The sequence below is a fragment of the Giraffa tippelskirchi genome, chromosome 7, assembly GCF_054371585.1.
Source record: "Giraffa tippelskirchi isolate mGirTip1 chromosome 7, T2T-mGirTip1v1.2.pri, whole genome shotgun sequence".
NCBI lineage: Eukaryota > Metazoa > Chordata > Mammalia > Artiodactyla > Giraffidae > Giraffa > Giraffa tippelskirchi.
The window spans coordinates 150,758,592-150,782,629 of record NC_137281.1 but is presented as its reverse complement, the minus strand read 5'-3'; the positions used below and the strand labels follow the sequence as shown (position 1 = coordinate 150,782,629).

The window sequence follows — 24,038 nt, the reverse complement described above, 5'->3', positions numbered from 1 at the left end:
GTAGAGCCAATTAACAATATTGTAATAGTTTTAGCAATAGAACAGCAAGGTGACTCAGCCATACACATACATGTAAAGGATCAACTTTTTAATCACAAGTTTTGCCTTGTTTTGTTTTGCCATAAGTAATATCAAGGCTGAGAGTGCTTCTGACTGTCCCCAGCATAAAAGCAGACCACAGGGAGGGCTTTCCATGAAGGTATTGTTACAAAACCTGAAAAACTGTGGCTGCCTTCTGCAATTTTTGAAAGTGGTCCACATTTTTCCCGCCATACTTGTGAGTTCGAGATAAGAATGAAATCTCGTAAAGCTTTTACATCTTTCATTTCTATTGTTTTTTGGGAGTAGTTCCAGTCCATGCTGAGTGTTGTGATTTTCTGGTAATTTTCTGGTGTCAGGCAGCCCTGGCCAATGTCAAGGTGACTTTACCAATGCCCAGTTCAGAAAAAGTGGGTCACGATCAGTCTCCTGCTAGTAGCTTAAAAACAATTCCAAATGGTGATTTGCACAGAACACACTGAGTTCTTTCTTGACTAATAACTTGGTTTAGAGCACTGAAGGGAAGAGAATACACCTTATTCTTGGAAGTATTTTCCTCTTGGCCCTTTCCTCTCTTGCAAGAACACTTTGGTCCTGGTGGCTGACAGTGATCCCTAAAAGACTTTTATTTCTCACTTTTACCTTCTGTCCTGATTGAAGATTCAGGAATGTCAGCGTAGCCTGAACTGAACTTTTCCATTTTAGAAACTGACCTATCACAATAGTCACTCACCAGCACTGGGGTCAGATGTCAGGTAATGGACGTGCCTGCATGATCTCTGGGGCATCTCTGGTAGTGAAACCCACAGGGAACCGGATCTAGCTCTCCCCTCTAGGACCTCTTCTGTGTGAGGTAGTTTTAGGCCAAGACACTCAGAATCTGAGTCTCTGATCTCCCACCAACCCTCCTCTATACACTCTCTGTTCTAGTTCAACTTGGCTGTCTCTCTAGGAATCATCACCTCTGACTGTCAATTTCAGTTCAGTTCAGTCGCTCAGTCATGTCCAACTCTTTGCGACCCCATGAATCGCAGCACGCCAGGCCTCCCTGTCCATCACCAACTCCCGGAGTTTATCCAAACTCATGTCCATTGAGTCGGTGATGCCATCCAGCCATCTCACCCTCTGTCGTCCCCTTCTCCTCCTGCCCTCAATCTTTCCCAGCATCAGGGTCTTTTCAAATGAGTCAGCTCTTTGCATGAGGTGGCCAAGGTATTGAAGTTTCAGCTTCAACATCAGTCCTTTCAATGAATTTAGCTTTGGACATTCAACCAACCTGAGATTTGCTCCTTTCTCCATGTATCCAAGACTTGGAAAACTCCCTCCACGAGACCTAAGCCTCCATGAAAGGAGTCCTAGAGACACGGAGAGGGAAATGTTCACAACTGAGTCCAGTACTGTTCATCCACCAAGGCTCCAGGTGCATATGTGAAGCCAGACCCTCCAGCCAAGAGTAGCCACTGAGTGACCTCAGCCAGTTCCACGTGAGGCAGAAGAACTCCCTTGCTGTTTTTGCTGTCGTTCAGTCACTAAGTTGTGTCCAACTCTTTGCAACCCGATGGACAGCTCACTAATCTCCTCTGTCCTTCACTATCTCCTAGAGTTTGCTCAAATTCACGTCCATTGAGTCAGTGATGCTATCTAAACATCTCATCCTCAGCTGCCCCCTTCTCCTTTGGCCTTCAGTGTTTGCCAGCTGAGCCCTGCCCCAATTTCTGACCCATAAAACTGTGAGATCTAATGACATCATTGTTTTAAGCTACCAAATGATGACAGGTTGTTTCCATAGCTAGGTAACCACAAGGTATGTGACCTCCCCAGGGTCACTTAGCTAATATGAAGAGGAAACTAGATTCTAAACTCACATAATTTGACTTCAAGTACATGCATTTCATCAGTCTTCTCTAGTTTTACCACTAGGGGGAAAAAAAATTTTTGGACAATTTAAATTAATTGTCCAAAGCCCAGTGATCATCTTAGAGGGAAAATCTTCCATAAGCCATGTCACTTCTGATTGTTAAATGATAAAATACATCATAAAGCTTATCTTGTTTTCAGATATACTCAACAAATGTTTATTGAGCACCTACTAAGCACCAGATCTTTATTTGAGAATTATCACCAATCCATTCGCTTTCTCAATGTACCCACCTCTTCTCTCAACCTTAACTCCCTTTTTCAATCAGGGGAATAACCAGAGACATCCTTCTTAATGTAAGGTAAAGACTTAATGCTTGGCACCATAGCTGTGAGTAACTGAACATAGTCCATGTAATTCACAAGTATTTTGTAACACACTAATGCATTAGAAAGATCAAAATGCTAATTATTTCCAGGAGGCTGGAGCATTAGAGGGCCATCAGTTCAAAAAGTCTTTGTTCACCTTCACACATGGCTAAGAGCATCACTAAAAGCACTTCGCAGTTTTCCTTTGATCTGAAATCAACATTAACCAAGGTCTTTTAGAAATTAATTGTTTTCAAATGATTTTTTTTACCTTACACTTAAAGAAATAACCAGTGGATTTTTAAATAACCAGATATTTATACTTGTGAATGCACATGCTTATTTTGTTTCTCCTGGAAGAGTCAAATTTTAGAGCAACTCTACTCTAGCAATATTATCAAAGCCAAGGAGGACAGAATAGAGAGTCACTTGGAAATGGCTGTAAGATTTCACACATGGGTGAAATCATGAATGATGAATCTATGGACATGAAATCCAGTCTTCCTCACCTCTTTCTTTTCCTGAAGATTTCTTAGAGATCAAATTTTTAAAATTAAATTCATTTATTTTTAATTGGAGGATGACTGCTTTACAATATTGTGTTGGTTTCTGCTATACATGAACATGAATCAGCCAGAGGTACACATATGTCCCCTCCCTCTTGAATCTCCATCCCATCTCACACCCCATCTCACCCTTCTAGATTGTCAGGGAGCACTGGATTTGAGGTCCCTGCATCATACAGCAAATCCCCCCTGGCTATCTATTTTACATATGGTAATGTATGTTTCAGTGCTACTCAGAGATCAAATCTTTATGAATCCATTTCATCCAGGAAAATTAGCTGGCTCACACAGGGCACATTAGAACTCCTGAGAGTGACTGTCTTCACTCAAAGTCTTTACAGTCTGGAGATTGTCTAAAATCCTGGATAGAATCTAAGGGTTGTTGGGTCCACAGACCTAACACAAGCTTGACATGACCTACGGAATGTACTGAGGATCGGGGCAGACTTGGAGACAGGCAGGCAATTGACGTTCATGTGTGTGGGCGTTCACTGTTGATAGCCTTTTTTTTTTTTTTTTTTTTAATTCACTAAACATTTTATTTTGTATTGGAGTATAGCTGATTAACAATGTTGTGATAGTTTCAGGTGGACAGCAAAGAGACTCTGCCCTACATATATATGGATCCATTCTCCCTCAAAGTCCTTCCCATTCAGGCTTCCACATAACATTGAACAGAATTCCATGTGCTATACAGTAGGTCCTTGTTGGTTATCCATTTTAAACACAGCAGTGTCTAGCTGTCCATCCTAAGTTTTTCCAGAGCCCAAGGCAAAGTTCTTATGGCTGGTTGGCCAAACAAAAAGTTCAAAACTCTTGGCATCATTATGTCCTTTAGCTAATCTTTACAAAGAATATGGGGCTTTTAAATCTCTCATTCCAATCTATTCCAATTCTGCTCATCTGTTGGCTTTTCTCCAATAGCACTTTACGCTTTTATATACTCTTAAAAACAACAAGCATCAACAGGTTTATAACTCATTTTTATAGCCTTGTCTTTAGAAGCAAAAGGAAAGCCATGCCGATGTGATCCAATCACTACTGGACTAAAGGAAAAGAGACACATCAGAAAGGAGGCTGTCAGAGATGACATCTGCCAGCTGTCCACAGCTGTTGTCCTCTAAAATGACAATAGATTCAGTGATGTCTAGAGTCATAACCACTTATAAGACTTTTGTACCCTCTATCCTAGGCTTTCTTAGTTTGTACAAATACTCACTTAATCTACTCCCATTTATGTCTTTGTCCCTGGAGGGAATGCCCAAAACTGACCATTATTATGGCTTAGTCCCCAAATCCCCATGTTACATTAAATCTTTCTGAGGTCAGTAAAAATGTAGCCTCGGAAAAGACTACAGGACCATCCATTCCTACGAAGAAAAAGCCATTTGCCCCTCTGCTTCCCACAGAGTTAGTGGAATATATTCTGACAGAAACAGAACGAGACCTGTGCAGACAGAACTATCTTTTCACCAACAATAAACAGATCTGCTCTCGAGCTACAGAGAGTCATAACAGAAATACATACTGCCTTTTATCTTCTTTTCAGTGACTACCGTGAAGTGTCAGGAGTTATTGCTTTAATATCAGTGGAGAAGAAGCTATTTTTTTGAGCATGTACATAGGTATGAATGTAACAACATGTGCAACTCTTAAGACTGTGGAAGTAACCGGCTTCTTAGTAGCCTTTCTAAAACACATAAAACTGTACTGATAACATCATCTGTGAATCAGCTTTCAATTGTTCCTGTGGAATCATGCAAGGAGCTGTCTGGCTATGTCTACTCAAAGGCAAGCGAAAAGGAAGACAATTTTACCACCACCTAACTCACACAAAATTAATTCAGAAGCGTGAGAACGCATCAGAGATTTAATTGATTATTGACTTTAGGTTTACAGTGCCCAGTGAGATCAATGGAAAGGTGATGTCAAAGACTCAACTGAATCCCTGGATAATGTCTTAAACCAAGAAACAGAAAGGACAAATACTGATCTACTGAATCTCCCACAGACACTAACCAGGCTAGGGGTCAATTCCCCAGGAGCAATTGGAATGTCTTATTTTTTGCCAGAGCATTTAAGGCTAGTAATTTGACTAACTTTCTACCCTCTGATCTCTAGATTTATGAGAAGCCAAGGTAATCAGCAAAGCATTAAGCTTTAGCTTGGCTACAATTTTAAGTGACAAAACAAAAACATTACCAAAAGCTAAGGACTCCCTACATAGTTAAATTTAGACCTTCAAATTTGCTAATGTAATTAGGATTTTAGTCAACATAATGTAAAAGAAACAAAGTAGACCAAAAATAAGTGATTAATCAACACTTATGAAATACAAGTATTGCATTTTATAAAGATTGATGGAAACTTTAGTTTCATCTACCCTTGATTTATGCTACCCCATGGCCTCAGAAATGAACAATTCATGTCCCAGTACTAAGCCATCAGGAGGACACAAATAGAATTTAACTAGGATATAGTCTTTCCTATGATAACAAATGTTCATTTCTTCCTTTTCTTTTTCTGCTATTGAAAAGAAAGGTAATAAAATGAGAGAAGAGAGTATGTCATAGTGAAAATGTTCTCCATCTCTCACCTTGAATAACAGCTTTACTATTTCAGTGATGAATATAATAAGAATAATAACCCATGCGTGCACACCAGACATTTATAATTTCTTTAACAATTACTTTGTCTTTCTCTACTCCTGGGTGTTACCACTATGAGCATCTGTAGGCATCCTTCCTACAAACATAGTAATTCAGACACTTTAGCTACAAAGCAACACTGACCATGATAGCAATGTCTCAAAGACAAAGATGCAGAATCAATGAAATGTTGGAGAGAGGCTTACCTGAATGCTGGCTGTAGAGCGATTCTTGCGAGTTGTGGTAGTAGCCATTGTAGTGGTGGTCTCCATGACAGTGGTAGACATTTCTGGTGGCATGGAGGTCGTCTGTGTTGTTCCCAAGATTGATGGGACTTCTCCCACCAGCCGGACACTTCCATTGATTTTAATATTGGGGTTGTTCTCAGCCGCCATGTTCAGTACTTTCAAACCATCATAATAGAGCCCAGAAAGCTGGCCTTGGAAGAGACGTCCTTTGTCCTTTCCGCCGATAGCTATTTGCGCCTGGGTGTTGAAGATGGTTAACTGCCGGCCTAGTGGGTTGGGTGGAGGAAACATCATTATTCCCATACATTTTTCTCTGTTTGCCTTACCTGGTCTGAATGGACCAGACATCAAAACAGGCTTCCTTGAGCAACTGAAGGGGAGAAAATTGGATAGCAAAAATTCAGTATAGGTATTGGCAAGTAACAAAAATTCAATCTAGACATTGGCAAATAACATTTCCCTATGTTTATCTCTTCCGCTGTTTAGCTGAATATCCTAGACAACCTGAATAATTGAATCTCTATTGTGAAGCAGGAGAAATCTTGCTTCAATGATGAGTGGTATTGCAGTCTTCCAGGGTATACAGTTGTGGATGACATAAAAAGAAAACAAACCAAATCAGGTGATTACAATAATAAATCATAAATACCTATTGTACTGACTTTTTTAACTTACAAAGTAACATAATGAAGACGAAGAAGAATTATATAGGGCAAACAAAAAATCAGTGGGGTAACTCAGAACACTGAACTAAAAAAACTAGGTCTGATAATTAAATTAACTGAAATTAAATTAGATTTTAATTAAGAGATCTGGATCTATTGTGTACTTATAAAAAAAAAACACCTCTAGGAAATAGAAGATTTCCTAGAAATTTTCCTAATGTATAATATTCTATCTATTCTTGCTATTTCATAAACTTCATGACAGATCATTTCCTGTCTTTATTCATTTGGGAAGGGGAGAGACCATGGTCACACAACTAAATCTCTCTCGAAGGTATGGAAAATAAGTAGGCATTGATCATGTCAGCGAGAAAGGGGGAAAGAAAAATGACGTCATTCGAAATCAACAAATTTTAAGAGGAGGGATAGGTGTTAATGAAAAAGGCAACACATAAAACCGCTGAAAATGATACACAGGCATGTTAATGGGTTGAAGACACAATAGCTCACCTTATTGTTAGTTCCCATTTGGGGAACCATTTATGCTGTGTGTGCAGAAAACTATCAGAATGGAATCATGGCAGAACAGAGAATGGTACAAGTCAACTTCTCTTACACCTCAACTATCCCCATTTTAAAAAGCTTTTCTTAAGCTTGAGATCTTTCCCAGAAAAATCTACCTTTAGAAGGACGAAGCCTTCTGTTCTATTGTTTCTCCAGGTTATTTGTCTGCTTTTCCATATGGAGAAAGATGGAAAAACTTTTTTTTAATGGAATTAAGTGTATCCTTTTTGAATTTTTCCTCCATTTTAGTTAGTGATCAAACAATGCTCCAGTCATCCTTTAATCTTGCTGGACTTATTTTAGCTATTAATGGCTGAAAACCATGTTCTATTATACTCACCTGTTTAATTGAAAGGAGTATGTTTTTATAAAGACTGAGATCTTTGCTCTACTATCTCTAATAGGAATAGAGACATACTGTGATATCTAGGTTCGTAACTTCTACCACTATTAGTATATGATGTTTAAAGTCTATATGTGCTGTGTGTGTGCTAAGTCACTTCAGTCATGTCCAACTCTTTGCAACCCTATGGACTGTAGCCCACCAGGCTCCCCTGTCCATGGGATTCTCCAGGCAAGAATACTGGAGTGGGCTGCCATTTCTTTCTCCAGGGATCTTCCCAACCTAGGGATTGAACTCATGCCTCTTATGTCTCCTGCATTGGCAGGAAGGTTCTTTACCACTAGCGCCCCCTGGGAAGCCCTTAAATCTATATAATGATTAGTATCCTTGAATTTCTAGGATCTAATGTGGAATCCCTTCTCAATGTATAAAAATGGGTGAAATGGAAGAGGTAGAAAAGGGACAACACCTCTACTCAATGGGAACTCTTTGTACAAGAGCCCAATCCACTCATCACGCAACTCTTAAGGGCATATTAGTCAAGAATGGTCTATAAATAATACCCCTTTGGGAGCTTTAAACACTACACTATGGAGAATTGGCCAGATAATTTTGTTATAGTGAAAATAATGTCTATAAAAATATGCGGAGCATGGAAATGGAATCTGTTGGCTTTAATAACAAAATTGCCCAGATCCTAAGGGACTAATCAAATAGATCTAATAGATTTCCATTTCCTTTCCCATCAATTCCTTCACAGTGCCCTGTGCACGCACATCATTGCCTATTCTTTGATCTCTCATTTCTCATATGAGATGCAGGAAAGAGTTCAATGCACAATAATGCTGGGTAACTGCCTGGGGCTCATGCCTCATTACTATTTAGTTTTTTGACAACATCTTTTTTTCTGGGAGCCCTAAGCTTACTACTGAAAGAAATGCCATGATGGAAGGAGAGAATAAATATGCTCTCAGCTTTGCATAGGCATTTGGAGTAGCTTAACATAATAAGAAGTTGCCTAATGGGAGATCTGTAGGGCTAAAGTTTAGTGTCTTGCACCAGATAGCCCCAATGCCATAATATCCCTTCCATTCACATCACTGTTGGCAAACCATTTATTTATTCATTGCCTTTTTAATATATAGCCCAGCACTGAAGATCCGTTGATGGTTATAACTGACTACAGTAGATTTTGCATTTCTAATATTCCCAGAAGTACTCCACATCTATAACGGTCTTCATCTTATTTTCCTAGTGATGTTATTCCGCCTATGCTTACCAATAAAAGGAAGGTCAGAGAGAATTGAAATGCAAAGCTGAATTACACTGGCTAGAAATGATGGATCTCCTTTATTCCAGTTGCCTCCAAAAAGTGGTCTCTGCTTGTTCAAGATGGAGCCAAGTGTGGAGCAAGGCAAGACGTTTCCTGGGCTATATAATTAAACCACAGCTTCATTTCTGGCTATTCCTGCTTTCACAGAGAGATATGACTAATCATTTCTTGAGAACAAGACCCTGCTGGGGTAAACAGGGAAGAAGTGTGTATGTTTCAGGTATCCATCATGCCATAGGAAGTATCTGGGTCTTTGTTTATTTGTCTGTTTCAGGGTTTATTTCTGGCTGGATCTGCTTTTGTTATGTTCTAAACCCCTTTCCTAGTCCTCTGTACCTTAGATTAGGCGGTTAATAGTAATGTTGGCAGGCACTAAAGGAATAGTGGGATATTCAAGTTTTCTGCCATCTTTTCCTCTGATCAATTTCTCTCTCTCAAGGAAGCAGGAGTAAGTGAATAAGTGAGAAACAATCATCACTACCCTCTCCCTGTGAAGGATACAAGGGACCAACCACAGAACACTGTACCATCTGCCCAAGATTTCTCAAAATCAGTGCCAGGTCTCCTTATTGCCACTCATTATGATCAATCGTGCTTTTTTTTTAAATAAGGGATGACCACTATTATATCTATATTCCAATCTGATAATGGATTCCAATCTATCACCAATAATACAAAATCTGATTACAGTACCAGTACAGGCTCTGTAGCAGGTTATTTTGTGTTTTGTTTTGGGTGCCCATCCTCTTGGAAGTCGTTAAATGCTCCCTCATTTGGACACCAAGTTCACATACTGCTCAAATTAAATCTTTGCATGTTTCCAGTCAGTGCTGCACAAAGACTAATTAATTAAACCTCAGAACACCCTTGGGGAATAGGCAGTATTATTTCTCCTCTCCTCAGATGGGAAATCTGAGATATAGAGAGGTTAAGTGGATTGTCTAAGGTCAGAAAGTCAGTCAATAGCAGACAGCGCCAGAAAACAGGCTAGGGAATGCTGTGACTCACATCTCTCCAGTGACAGAAACAACTGTTTCTGCCCAAATGACAGAGCAGTCCAAGTACTTACTAATGCCTCTGCCTAATCATCTTTCCAGATTCACCCTTTTTTAACTCCTTGTCCTTACAAGGTCTTTTGGTATACACTTTCTATTTCTTGGAAGGGAAAGTTAGCTAGACTGAGGAAGAGATAAAGCAATAGAATGAATAGATGTTACTTACCTAAATGAAATTAAAAAGTAATTTTGGCTAAAATAATGTAGAAGAGAGAACCCCCTAGTTCGCATAGAATTCTTTTCAATATTATTTGCATATATAAACATACATATTCAGTTCAGAAAGGAATTCCTCCCTTCCTCCCATGGAAACCACCCCTACCCAGTCCCACCCATTCAGCCGCTATTGTGTGCTTGGAAGCATCCTTCTATGTAAAAGCCAACTGATAACAATGCTATTGGAAGAAAAACTGAAAGCCTACTAATAACTTTAAAATGATTAATACAAATGAAAATGCCTGGCATGCTATTGAACTTAGACTTCAAAAGGCAATGGAGTAAAATAAAATATTATTAACATAAAATTGAAAGAAACAAAAAAAATTTTCTCAGGCACATGAGACTCAGACATGCATCTAAATTGTCTTTTCCTTTTTAAGAAGTGAGGCAATCATCATCTCTAATGTTAAAGGGACTTTATGAGCTGGTGATTACTAAACAAAATTATTTGCTTTTTAGAGTTATTCTTAATTTATTTTTAATTAGACCACGTACGTTAAAAACAGGGCAAACAGTTAAGACTCAGTGAGGATTTTCCGTGTTTAAAGTTGTGAATGTTTTCACTCAACTTGCAACTGTAGTAGTCCTTTGTCTTTTTTTTTTTAAGTTGTATATTAACATACCTCATTACGTTTTATAAATAACTCAATCAAATCTCTACATATTTTAAAAACTCACTTAAGATCTCCTTAAGAAAACAAACAAACAAAAAACTCAAACTAGAAGAGTAGCTACTGGCTCAGGAAAAAAAACAGTCACTGGCTGGTTCAAGTCGGAAGTCTTCATTGAAAGGCAATAGTTTACCTCCCAATGAAGAGGAGCCACACAGAAAATTCTAACATCACATATAACCGCTGCCCTCTTTCATTAACAAAGTGGTTGTTTTCTTTGGCAAATGAGAAACTGCTGTTTTGCCTTCCATTAACTTTCCATTTGCCAACTACTTATACTTTTGTTGCATAAGTATCAAATACACAAGGGTACCACACAACTGAAGTGTAGAATAAGTTTATTTATTTATTTTTTTTAGTTTCCAGCAGTAACTAGGATGTCATTAATCTCTTATGAAATACAGTTGCCTCTGTAAGTTTAACTCTGAAGGCAAAATTCACCCTTCTCCTTCTTTTCTTGTTTAAAAACAAATGTTAAAGAACATGGCTCCCCTTATAACATTTGTTTAAGCAGTTTAAATTATGAGTCAATCTATGATTTTTTTGTTGTTGCTGATGTTAACCATGCTACAGATAGCAAAGCCAAAACAGCCTCAAGATGTAAGTTTAATAAGTTCTTTTGAAATTTCTTTAGAAAGCTCTGGCATAAGAGGTAATTTAAAACAAATTAACAAATAATGTCATGCAGTGGTTAAATTGCCATAATACATTTCTTTTTTTAGAGGTTCCTGGAATTTCTTGTTGGTGGTTGTCATGCTGATAGAAAACTAGATGTTAGTCCCTTTAACTGTATTTTAATGGCAATGTATTATAGCATGATTTATCAACATATGGCAGGTGGAAGCTGACACAAATTATAATGAAAATTAAAACAGTCATTTATGCAGCAGGCGATTATCATTTAAGGAACATTTATTTGCAGGCTTTAAAAATGAGGGTTTAGAGTCAAATGATTTTAAAATGAAAGTTTTAACGACAGTTACCTTTTTCCTGCAGCCACTCTTCTACGGGCCGGTTATATTTGAAGGGGATTTTCTGTTTTACCATTTGGAAGCGTTCATTATCAGTGTTGCCTTTAAAGTTTAAAAAACAGCTTAAAGAACAATCTGAAAAGTCAATAAGTCATTCAAAAACATCCTAGGTTTTTGGTGCATTTTATGAAGTTTTTAGAGATAGATAGCAATTTATCTTTAGTGGAGGTGGAGTCGAAGTCACTCTGCCCTTGGTTGACAGGTTTGAGGTCAGGTTATTCTTAGCTATGCCGTGCTCCATCATATTTTGGAAAAGTGGCTGGGGACGGGCATCCGTGAGAGGCGTGGCTGTTTGCAGAAAGGTTTACCCTCTCTCTTCTCCATCTCTCGCCAACCATACCTTGATCGGGTCAATGGAGGCACAAGGACCCCCTTGACTTGTGAGTATCACGACCCTCAGTGTCTTAGTCATGCATGTTCCACACTCACTTCACTGTATCCTATCAGAACACAGTAAAGAATGGCTCCCTGGACTTCCTTACTCTCCTCTTGAAGTGTTTGCAACTGTTCTACCTTGCCAAAGAAGACAATTTAAGCCTTGCTGGCCAACGGAGACTTCTTATTACATAAAGTGGGGCCTTGCATCCCATTGCCTATGTAAAATAGGTAGAGTACTACATGGAAATATTTTCATCTCTATCCCTTGCTCCAGATCTGTTCCATATTTTAAAATCGGAGGGACTCCCAAGTAAACATCTGTAAATAAAAGCAGCTATACATATAGTGGTACAGCATTTCCAGGCTTTTGAGCATCTATATTTTATTAGTACCAATAGATACAGGTTTTATAAGTTTACCTAGTCTCGCTCTCTTTCCTTACTGAGAGGTCCTTCCTGAATATGTCTCCATTCAAAAAGCCTGTTAGGGATACTTCTTCCAAGCATGAAATATCTAATTAATTTCAAGGCTCAAACATAATGCTTTCAACTGTGAGTATGCCCCCCTTTCTTCCCTTTGTAAATGTTATTACCACCCCTGGATGGTTTGTCTAATTAGGACAGACCTGGAGAGTGGTGTCGTGAAGATATACCCCTAAGGAATATGCTTCAAAACACAAAATAATGAAGCCATGCTTTGGGAACTCTACTGTCTTGTCCACCAACCTCACAGAGATCAAACAGAAATTAGTGAACTTCTAAATTACTTCTGACTCTTAGCCTTCTAGTAATGGAACTTTAGGAAGCCCAATCCAGATCACCAGTGTTAAAAGTGAAATAAAAATCTCAAACAGGTGGTTTGAAAGCAATTCATTAAGAAGTATAAAAGCTAGAAAGAATATTCGCATGGTATGTAGCACCAGGTGGATAAAAGCTTTTGCTCCAGTATTTCCATCTCTGGGCCACCTGCATGTTGGAGTTCTTACTGGTGGAGAAGCTTCTGCATGTGGCCAGACTAGCACCTGCCTTCTGTGAGAGGCAGGATGGTAAAGGGGTGGAATTACTGGGTACATTTAAAAGATTTCCCATTCATTTCTCCTTTGAACAAATTAGTCTTAGGGGCTGACTCATTATTCTTACTCCCCAGGAGTAAAAACAAACAAAAAGCTCATCAAAGAGGAGACTGTGGATCTGTTTCCAGCCTACATTATGAGACCATATCTGGCTGGCATGAAGCCTAAATATATTAACATATCAAAGGACAACATGTAGTGCATGGAAAGAATAACTAACAATTTTAGATTGCAGTATATAATTTAAAGTTTTCCTTATTGTAAAGTAATTAGCCCCCAACTAAAAGAAATAAATTTATAAAAAAAAAAAAAAAAAGAAGAAGAAAAAAAAGAGACAGCTAGGAGCCGAAATAGAAAAGTGTCTTAACTTCTTGGTGTTTCAATAAGCCCATGGTGAAAAAAAGGTAATTTTATCTGTTAACATAAATAAATACCTCTGAGACCATTATATGATCATCCTGGTAAATCTGGTACACATAAGTCTGCTAATCCAAAATAAAGTTTGGGTAAATTTTCACATGTGCTAATAGAAAAGGAAGATGCATTTTCTGTAAAGAACCGATATCTGTATAACTCTTAATTCTACCCTACAGAACAGCTACACAAGGGATGTGCTCCATCTTCATAAGCTTTGACTTCTCTCAAGTTTTAGTCACAGCAACATACTGAGAAATGCCAAATGGATTATGCCAGATTCACCTTGAATATATTCTATTACTTTGGGTTTTCTGTAACTGTCATTGGTGCAATACTAAGTATAGTAATGACCTTTTCCCACTCTCTGTAGAATGGATTAGTGAAGTCAATAGCGAAGAGAAAGCCAAATATTCTTCGTACCATGCAAGGCAAAATATGAAGTACCCAATGTTCCAGACTGACAGCACTATATGTACCAACTTAATTAAGAAGCTGCACTGACTTACTTCTTCCACAAACATAGGAGCCTTGGTCCTTCTAAGTATCCCCCTCCCATTCAATCTATCAAGCATAAAGCTCCATGGAAAATCATTTCAGGTTTGGTACAGGCTAGACGAATAAGAAACGATGAGGGGAATCAACAGGTGATGTGTTGGGAGGACAGCATAGCCAGGATTCAACCTTAGACCCTCGGAAAGTGAAAGACAGAGAGTCATTCTTCTCCATCTCAGCTTTAAAGACATTTAGGAAAAAGTTTTAAGTTTTCCATGCCAGACTGATAGCATCTGGCAGTGGGGATAGCGATCTTGCATACTGTTAAAAGTTGTGAAAGATGGAAGGTCATTTGGAAAACCAAATTGGTTTAAATTGCCACATTAACATTGTTCTTAGTCTCTTTTCATGTTCTTGTTGGTTTTTATTTTAATTTAGCTCAACATTAGTGAGAAATGTTTTAGAAACATGTGCATGAGAATGAGTTCATTTGCCCCGAGCCCCATTTGTTAGACTAACTGAAGAGCAAACAACCTTCTAAATATCAGAATTCATACACAGGGACTACTCTGAAAGCTGAACAAACCTCATCAAATCCATTTACATTCATATCCAATCCTTAATGACATTTAGTTGTACATTTTATATAGCAACCAGTATGAACATTCAAACAAAGACTAAAATTGATACTTCAACAGAAAGGGATGCTATCCTCAAGAAAGAATGGCCTTACGAATAGTAATGTCATAATGTCATTAAAAAGAGGCATATGTGCATTACTAATTAGATCCTAAAAATGTAATGACTACAGTTCTCACCCACACTGAAAAATTTACAAGTTGCACAATGAAATCTTCAAATAGACAGTTCTTAAATTACTTATATGGATCTGACACTCACCTACATGGGACTGAATTTTAGAAAAAAGTTCTGGTCATATTTCATTCTACTTAAAAAGTTAGAGGTATGTATGTGTATGTGTGTGTGTGTATCACCATCCATTTTTTATACGATTCATTGCCGATTGTCATTTGCTTTTGTACTATTGACTCTATTATCAAATATTTCAGTTCCTGGAGACACATACAACCATGCACTGTTGAATTATAATATTGTGAAGAGCAGAATGCTTTGAGGTAAAATTACTAAGGCCCAACTGGTTCATACACACAGCTACAACCTTTATGCAGAAACAGCTCACATTTGCGACACTTGGGTTAATCCATTTAGAAGAAAAGGAAGAGAGAACAGAGGAAGGAAAGATAAAGAAAGCAAGTTGACCCTTGACTAGTTTCCCAACACATTAAGTCCCTCTTTAGGTAATCTAGAAACTTGCCGATGGCCCTCAAAAAGTAAAAATTCTTTCAGCAGAAGAACTTAAAGATAGAGAAAACTCTTGTATAGCACAAAAAATAACTTTTACACCATTTTTGTACTCTGTTAGTCCAATCATAGATCCTATTCATTAGGAGTTATACTAATTTTCTTAAAATTGTAATCAGTAAAGTGTAGGAGGTCATAACTTTGGGCTGTGCAGACAAACCTGGCTTTGAGTTTTAACTTTAGTAGCTGCTTGACCTTTAACAAGTCATTGGCCTCAGGTTCTCTACTTCCCAGTTCACCAGAGGACTCAGTATAGGATGTTAAGAGGTAGAGCATATACAGACCCTGAGATACGAAAAAAAAAAATACAATCTATTTAAACTACTTATTATTATTAATATGACTGAATTCGTTCCTACTAATCGAAAGGAAGCACATTAATTCCATGGCCTCCAATCAAAAGATGACTGTATTGTTACCTTTGGTCCCACAGAGTTCATCATTCAAAGGTTAACTGACCATAGAAAATGAAACAGCCTACATATCCCCTAAATCCCCTGGTTGTGGCTTTTTATATTTCTGCATCTTCTAGAATACACTCAGCTAACCCCATTTCCAAAACAAAGTGGGTTTCTAAAACCACGGAAAGTAAAAGAGCAATTCAGGCATTGACAAATGTGATTTCTGGGTCCAGCCACAGGTAACGATGATATACTGCTGCTAAGTTGAGGAGGAGTGGCTTAAAGGTTCTAGCAATTTGCACTGGGTTGGCAGAAAATGCTTTCTTGCAGGTAGACTATTAATACCATATGAAATGTTGTCAAGCACATGGACATGCTAATAGGAATATCGTAGCAACATTCGTCTGTGCAAAATTAATGCCAGAGGTATTTTTTTGCATTTTTGTTTTGAGTCTTGGAATAAACGAAGGGAAAGTTTTCTTTATTGCTTTGTTGACAGTAAAAAATGAGACCATGGGTCTAATGAACAGTCAGAGAATGAATACTATGTATTAAAGCTAGAGGCAAAAGAAAATCGATATGGGTAGGCTCAAGTAGTAGGGCATTTTCAGAGGTGCTCAGAATGTCTCTCTCCCCAAAGAACACTTGGTGAGTTTCAAAGCAAAGTCAAACACTAAAGATAAGAACTGGGGAAACTCCTTGAGCCTCGCTCTGGTTTTGTTCCTAGTCTTGACCCAGATGAACTCTCTTTAAGAGTCAGAAAGAGGGGGGCTGTGCTTCCCAAAGGGCATCTAGAATATACAGCTACTTGTAAGTGATGGATAGACCTCAACAAAGAATTAATATCTTGTATTTATAAAGTGCTTTGTGAGCAAGGAGCTAAAAATGCACTTATAAGCATCATCTCATTAATCCTCACAACACACCTTTAGGGCTGGAGAAAAAAGAAGTATTTGTATGTTGTGAACCTCAATCCTTTAGTGTGCCAAGGCAAGGAAATTAATCTCTTGGAGCAGAAAACTGATCAGCTAGGGGAAGTAAATTAATAGACTCAGAGCACAAGGGCATTATTAAGTAAGGGAGCTTTCCCAGACTCACTTAAGTGGCTCCAGGAGCCAGGAAGAACCGCCTTTCCAAAGTGATGAGACATTTACTCTTAGAAAGCAGTGTGGGTCACCCAGGCATGCCCTGACTTGGCTGATGATGCTCACTGCTTCATATCTTCTGGGCATGTTTGGAAATGGAAAATATATGTGGACTGACATATTATCAATTCTTTCCTATATCAAAGTCAATATTGATCTACCATTTCTAGGCTATAGGAGTTGAGTTATTTAAGCAAAGAGCTCAAACGCAAATGAAAAGAGCATTAGCTACGGAATCTTTCAGACTTTGGACGCAATTCTATCTCAGACATTTACCACTTCCATGAACTGGCACAATTTTCTTAATCTAGATGTCTCAGTTTCTTCATCTATTCCCCAAAATATATGAAGATGATAATACCTACATTATAAGATTTTGTACAAATGAAATGTAACAATCCAGGCAAGAATGCTCGTGGGGAGCTGGAAGAGGCTGGTAAGGGGGTGAGTCTGTGATTTATTTTCATTCTCAGGGGATGGGAGCGGGGACTGTGCTAGAGATATAACCCTGGTACTCCAGGTCTACTTACCTAAATGACCACAGCCCTGGTCCTTGATGTTTGTCAGGCTGGCTAAGATGAGTTTGTGTGCAGACATGTTAGCATTGAATTTCTCCCAGATCTCAATCAAAGTGCTATTTCTGTTGAAGTATTATTATACTAAAAACCATTTATCCTGATGCAATAATTAGAACATGTATCACAATTCCTATCCTTTTCCTGTATTTTGAAGCATTAATTCTATTCTTCACTCTCTTCCAGAAGCTCATTGACCTTGGGCTTTTTATTTATCCTCATTCACTAAGGATACTTTAGTTCCAGAAAGATGAACAAAACAAGGCCCAGGTGACCACGATATTTTTATTTGCTTTTGAAGTTTAAGAGACTGTTTCCAAATCATATTTACTGGAACTTTCTTCATGAGCACAGTTCTATCTAGAATTTATTCTTTATTTGAGATCTATTTTCAAAAATGACATGCCATAAATTAACAAAACAAAACTGACTATCAAATTTGCTTTCCTTTCTCAAGGGGTATCACTCTTTTTCCTTCTATAATTATTTCAAAATATGCCCTGAAGCTAGGCTGGTCAATTTCAATCTGAATTTTGTCTATTCATTTCTGGTAAACATGCTAAGAATGTCCATGTCTTGGTGTGTCTTCAAGCCTTAGTTTCTTCATAAATAAGATGGGAATTATGATAATAACTGCAACATAGGGTTGTTGCAAGAATTAACTGGGAAATGAGTGTCTGTAAAGCACTGAGCACTGTGGTGGAAAATAAGTGCTCACTATATGATTGATCACCATCGTTGTTATTGTTACAACAATACTGGATTGAGAAGGGTTACAGAAAAAGAAGGCAAGCTTAATGAGATTTACTTCACCATGCAATGACTAGTGTCGAATCTTTTCAAATTTCCTTTTCGGCATAAAACCTTAACGTTCAGTCTTCAAACGTTCCAGATTCCCCCAGGTGCCCTTCTTATCACTTATTTCCTCCGCTGTTGGGAAAGCCCTAGTGTTATCCTGGGGACTCTTCACTTTGGTCTGTTCACTCCCGCAGGTCACCCCTCTGTGGGGTCTCCCTGTTTCTTTTCAGTCTTGTTGATTCCTTTCATTTCTCATTGGCTGCCTTCCTTTCCACATGTCCCCAGTCTTCATTTTCTTTCATTTTTCTTCTGCAGAGGATATCAAACTCGATGTTTTTAAAGCCAGAAAGCTAGAATATTTGATTTTGAAAAATTCTGCTCATTCAAACATGCAGGTGTGGGGTCACTACACAGCTCCAAGGACAGGAAGGAGGTTTGGAATTTCAATGGGCAACACATAGGAACATTTTCATCCTCATGAATGGGAAAGTCACACCAATATCAACATTGCTGATGCCATGATAAACTTATGCTACAGTTATTACTTCTGCTTAGATCTTATATTGTTTATAAATTATAGATCTTCTAGACCAACTTTGAAGCTTATGCCTACAAATGAATATATTATAACCAGGGGGTCTAAAATTAACAATCAATGTCCCATGTATTGGGCTTCCCAAGTGATGCTAGTGGGAAAGAACCTGCTTGCCAATGCAAGAGACATAAGAGATGCGGGTTCAATCCCTGGGTTGGAAGATCCCCTGGAGGAGGGCAGGTCAACCCACTCCAGTATTCTTGCCTGGAGAGTCCCATGACAGAGGAGCCTCATGGGCTACAGTCCATAGGATCAAAAAGAGTCAGACACAGCCGAAGTGACTTAGCAAGCATACACTCATGCACACCCCATGTATTGGGTTGGCCAAAAAGCTCATTTGGGTTTTTCTGTAATATCTTACGGGGAAAAAAACCCAAATGAACTTTTTCGCCAACCCAATATTCGCCCACCTTTGATGGTGAATATGCTGATGAATATGCTCTTTTTTGACAGTTGTCTAGCTACAGTCCATGGGGTCACAAAGAGTCAGACACAGCTGAGAGACTAACACTTTTAACAACACAACACAGCACCGTCACATATTAGGCTTATTTCCAGCTTAAGCCCAACACAGTTTCCAATTAAATTACTTTCCAAAAAGTTTGTCCCATCTTGAATTCATGTAGTATACTTTATGAACTTCAAAGCGAGACTTTAATTACATTAAGTTTATTCTTTTTCGTTTCATAACAGCATTCTAACCTGATAAGAAAATGTTCAACTCTAGGTCTGTTGTTTCCTGTAGGAGATACCTTTCTCAGTTTTGTGTCATTTTGCAAGTTTGATAAGCATATCTTTTGTGCATTCATTCCAGACTCTGAAAAATTTACAGAATAGGAGGATTATGTGGTAACTTCAAGAGGTTTACAAATTCTTTGAAATGTCTCTCTGTAACAGGTGGAACTTGATTCTCCCAACTTCATATATGGGCGGGACTTAGTAACTCAACTGTAAAGAACAGGATATGGTGGAATTGACAACGTGTGACTCTTAGAGACTAGATCAGAAAAGGCACTGTGACTTCCTCTCTCTCCTTCACTCATGTCCCCTCTGGGGAAGCCACTCTTATGTCATAGGACACTTAAGATACCCACATGTCGAGGAACTGAGGCCACCAGATCCTCCAGGCCTGGATAAGCCTTGACATGGCTACAGTCCTAGTTGATATCTTAACTTCAAGCCATCAGACACTTCAATACAGAACCACTCGACCAAGCTGCTACCAAATTCTGACCTATAGAAATTGTGAGATAATAAATGTTAGTTGTTGCATGCCACTAAGTTTGGGGGTAATTTGCTATACAGCAATAGATACAGAGTAACTAGAGAACTTCATCTGAGTGTTTCAGTTCAACCAGAGGCAGAGCTCCTTAAGAGGCTCTCATAACTTGCCTTATACTATACTCTTTCCAAGGAAATGAAGATACAATATGTTTATAAAATACTACTCCTGTGATAATTTGCTCATGCTATCCAAAGGGAATTTAGACTATTTAGATACAAGACTTGTTTCAAAGAGCCCAGGCCATCACCAAAGTCTTTGCTAAACTTGGCTAAATATATACTAACTTACCTGTCAAATAAAACACGTGAGAATTTGTGCATATTAGTTTCAAGACACATTCTTTAGGGCAACGTAAAATTTAGGACACTTTCTCCAAGCTAGTTTTCTATTCCAACTCCTGTGATTATTTCTCAGTGAACATTAAAGAGAGACAGAGTTCAGATTTCTTAGGCATCCTGGGATGTTACTCATCTAAGACTCAGAGATCTGAGCTTCTTTGGGGAATCTATTACCATTTCCTCACCTTTGAGGAGGACTGCCTTTTCCTACTTGTTTGTATCAGCCTTCGCAGTCTGAAGGAAATTCTCCTTGCTGGAAAACTTGTTTGGGATGTATGGGGTGGGGCGTGAGGGGATGGAGGACCCACATAACCACTGAGGTCCCTGTTAAGTAAATGTTCTTTGTATTTCATAATTGTAAATCAGTTTCTAGGAGCAGAGGTCACTAGGAACTTACAGTTTATATTTTGAGAGAAGTCTACTCTTCCAGGGTCGAGGGGACTCAAAGATCAACTAAGAACTATGTTTCTTTGGGACTTCCCTGGTGGTCCAGTGGTTAAGACTCCACGCTTCCAAAGCAGGGGGCAGGGGTTAGATCCCTGATGCGGAAATTAAGGTTCTATACGCCATGTGGTGCGGCCAACAACAAACTTTTTTAAGAAGAGAAATTTGCAATTAAAAAGAAGAAATATGTTTCTCAAACTTTCACTTAGAACATTAGTAACAGGACTCCTAGAATAGGCAAGCATCAGAGAGTGTATATCTTAAAGACCATCCTTTCCCAACAAAGAAATTAATGAAAGAATTCTCCATACTCTGGTTTGTTTGGTTATGTGGCATTTCCAAGGCTTTTCAAAAAATGAACCAGTTGGTAGCTACGCATCATTAGTGCAAGATTCAAAGGTCAGGTATACATGACGACAATGTGGTACAAGAATCAAAATTTTCCCAGTGAAGGAATAACCTCAGGGAATGTGGTCCATGTAGTATATTTCGAATTCATACAATGCCTCGTTAACTCTGCTTGGAAAATTAATTCAAATTGATTTGTTTGTGAGAACTGCAGCCTGGCTTCAAATCTGGCTACAAACAAAGGATAATGATAAACAACAATGTATTCAGCTAAGAGAAAATGTCTGGAGAAAAGTATAGATCAGCATGGGGGCTGTTTTTATAACATAACTGACTTTGTTAAAAATAAAACAGAAAAGAAATGAAAGGGAAGACATAGCCTAGACAGATAAAACACATTTTATAAATAACATTAATATATCATAAATACCCCAAACAAAGACAGATAAAGTGTCTGAAAGCATCCAAGAGGAAAGGGAAAAAAGGGATTAGAAAATTTTCAAATGGACATTTAATTTTTTAAAACACAATTAACTCAATTTAAGGCAGAATACTATGATGTAATAAGGGGGAAAGAAAGAAATCTGTGTGATATGGTAGGAAGAACTAAGATTAATTTCAAAATGTCATATCCTAAAGAAATCTTTTTTTCAAAAAAGGACAATTTCTTTTTTTGAAAAGAACCATCAGTTGAAAGTCATCAGTTTCCAATCTCATTTTGAGGCCTTGATGGTTGAGAAGGAGGGAGTTTAAGAGGAAAAGAGATTGTAAAAATGAGAGCCTTTTCAAGGTCTCTTTGTTGTTGTTCAGCCGCTAAGTTGTGTCCGACTCTTTGCGACTCCATGGACTGCAGCATGCCGGCCCATGGAGGGCTTCGAGCTCTCTGCTAGTGTGTTAAAATTGCAAAATAGCTACAATCGCACTCCAATATCGAAGCCCTTCTGTAATGGGACTTTGTCACTGCTCCCATCGGAGGCTGAGTCCATTTTTCCACTCCTTGATTCTTGGTTGGCTCTGAGACTTGCATTATTTGGCATAGGGCATACTAGTAAGTGTAATGGAAGCAGAAGTTTGAACAGCCCTTGAATGCCAGTGCTTGCCCTCTCATGCTGCTGAAGCCTGAGATTCCATATGAAGGAAGCTGGTCTGTGCTGTGCTAAAGTCATCTCAGTCTTGTCTGATTCTTTGAGACTCCATGGACTATAGGCCACCAGGCTCCTCTGTTCATGGGATTCTCCAAGGAAGAATGCTGGAGTGGGTTGCAAAGCCCTCCTCCAGGGGATCTTCCTGACCCAGGGATCAAACCCATGTCTCTTAAGTCTCCTGCATTGGCAGGTGGATTCTTTACCACTAACACCACCTGGGAAGCCTGAAAGCTGGTCTGGGCTCATGGAAAAAGAGGAACCCCAGCCACCCAAGCCTACTCTGCCAGCCCAATCAGCTCAATTGAGCCCACAGCCATGTGAATGAGGCCATCAAGATCATCCAGCTCCATCCCAGCCAGCCTAGAACAGAAAAATCACCCATACAACCCATAGACACATGAGCCAATAAATAAAGTTTTGGAGTGGTGTGTTATGCAGCAAACAATAAGTGATACAGGCAGAAAGTCCAAGAAATCCAGTAAGGATGGGGAAGCTCACATAGGGTAAGCAAAGCATCTTCCCGTATTTGAGTTTCCATCAATGACCAGCAGACGGGGAACCACTCAGCTCCTGTCTGGGAAGTCAAACAGTTTGTGTAGGAAAACCTTAGGGGTCTTGGAACAGACACATGGAGACTCAAGCCCCTGTTACCTGTTCTTAGCCTCTTCCTCATTCTCAAGGGTCCATTATCAAGTCCCTGGGAAGGGAGGCGATAATGCAGCTTCCATGGGAGGGGAGGGAAAGGTTAAGGCAGGGGGAGTTGGGACAGGCAGGGTGGGAAAACTAGAGATGATGTCTACTTCTCTGATATCAACTCATTTCTAGATTTAGACTAAGGGAAGGGAGGGAGGGTGGTGGGGGGTACAGAGCCGATAAAGGGCCGTCACTATTTAAATGATGGATGGACAGAAGTTTGGTAAGAAAAACACGTTGGACTTACCGGTAAGATATCCCAGAATGCTAACCCCTGCTCCACTAATGGATTTCTTGCTTCTTAAATGCTTTCATGGGGAACCTTGGAGGACTCTCTTCTCTTTTCTGAGCAAACACTGCCTTTACTAACCCCAATCTTCTAAACCCAACCCAACCAAACCATATATATTCCTGGAGGGCACAAATAATCATAGGTCATGAATAGCTTCACCTAGGTTATAACAGAAAGATATTTCCCATCATACATCCTACTGATACAAAATAAAGCAGCAAAACATTGAATTAAAGACCAACACCAGACAAAACCCATTTCTACATGCAACCTTGGCTTTTAAAATCAGGTACTGCATCTTCAGCCTCTCTTAAAGCTTGTAGATTACAAAAAGTAGCCTTCACAAATTCACGGATGAATTTAAAAGTCATTTTCTTAGGTCTTAACAGTCGGCATTAGAATAGTATTATTTTAGCATGTCAACGGCAGTTAGATTCAAGAGGAAAACATTAAAATGACCAAAATATAGTGACTAAGGGGTTCAATAAAGAGAAAGGACAATTAATGTTGCTAAATGTTTTGTAAATCACAGTTTGGGCTTCCCAGGTGGCTCAGTGGTAAAGAGCCACCTGCCAATGAAGGAGACTCAGGAAACGTGGATTCTATCCTTCAGTTAGAAAGACCCCCTG

The 24,038-nt window shown here is 38.9% G+C and overlaps 1 protein-coding gene across 12 annotated transcripts in view; it reads right to left on the bottom strand.

Annotated features, from left to right (window-relative positions):
• The window catches only part of NRXN3 (neurexin 3), a 1,799,700-nt gene that overhangs the window by 163,487 nt on the left and 1,612,175 nt on the right, over positions 1-24,038 (bottom strand). For 5 of the 12 annotated variants that reach the window (XM_081510568.1, XM_081510571.1, XM_081510569.1 and 2 more), the window contains 2 exons: positions 11,561-11,650; positions 5,686-5,993 (listed from right to left, as the gene is read on the bottom strand). In XM_081510568.1, coding sequence (XP_081366694.1) covers positions 5,686-5,993; positions 11,561-11,650 — 398 coding nt within the window. The remainder of the gene's footprint in view (positions 1-5,685; positions 5,994-11,560; positions 11,651-24,038) is intronic. The other 7 variants (XM_081510570.1, XM_081510578.1, XM_081510572.1 and 4 more) reach the window with 3 other exon arrangements.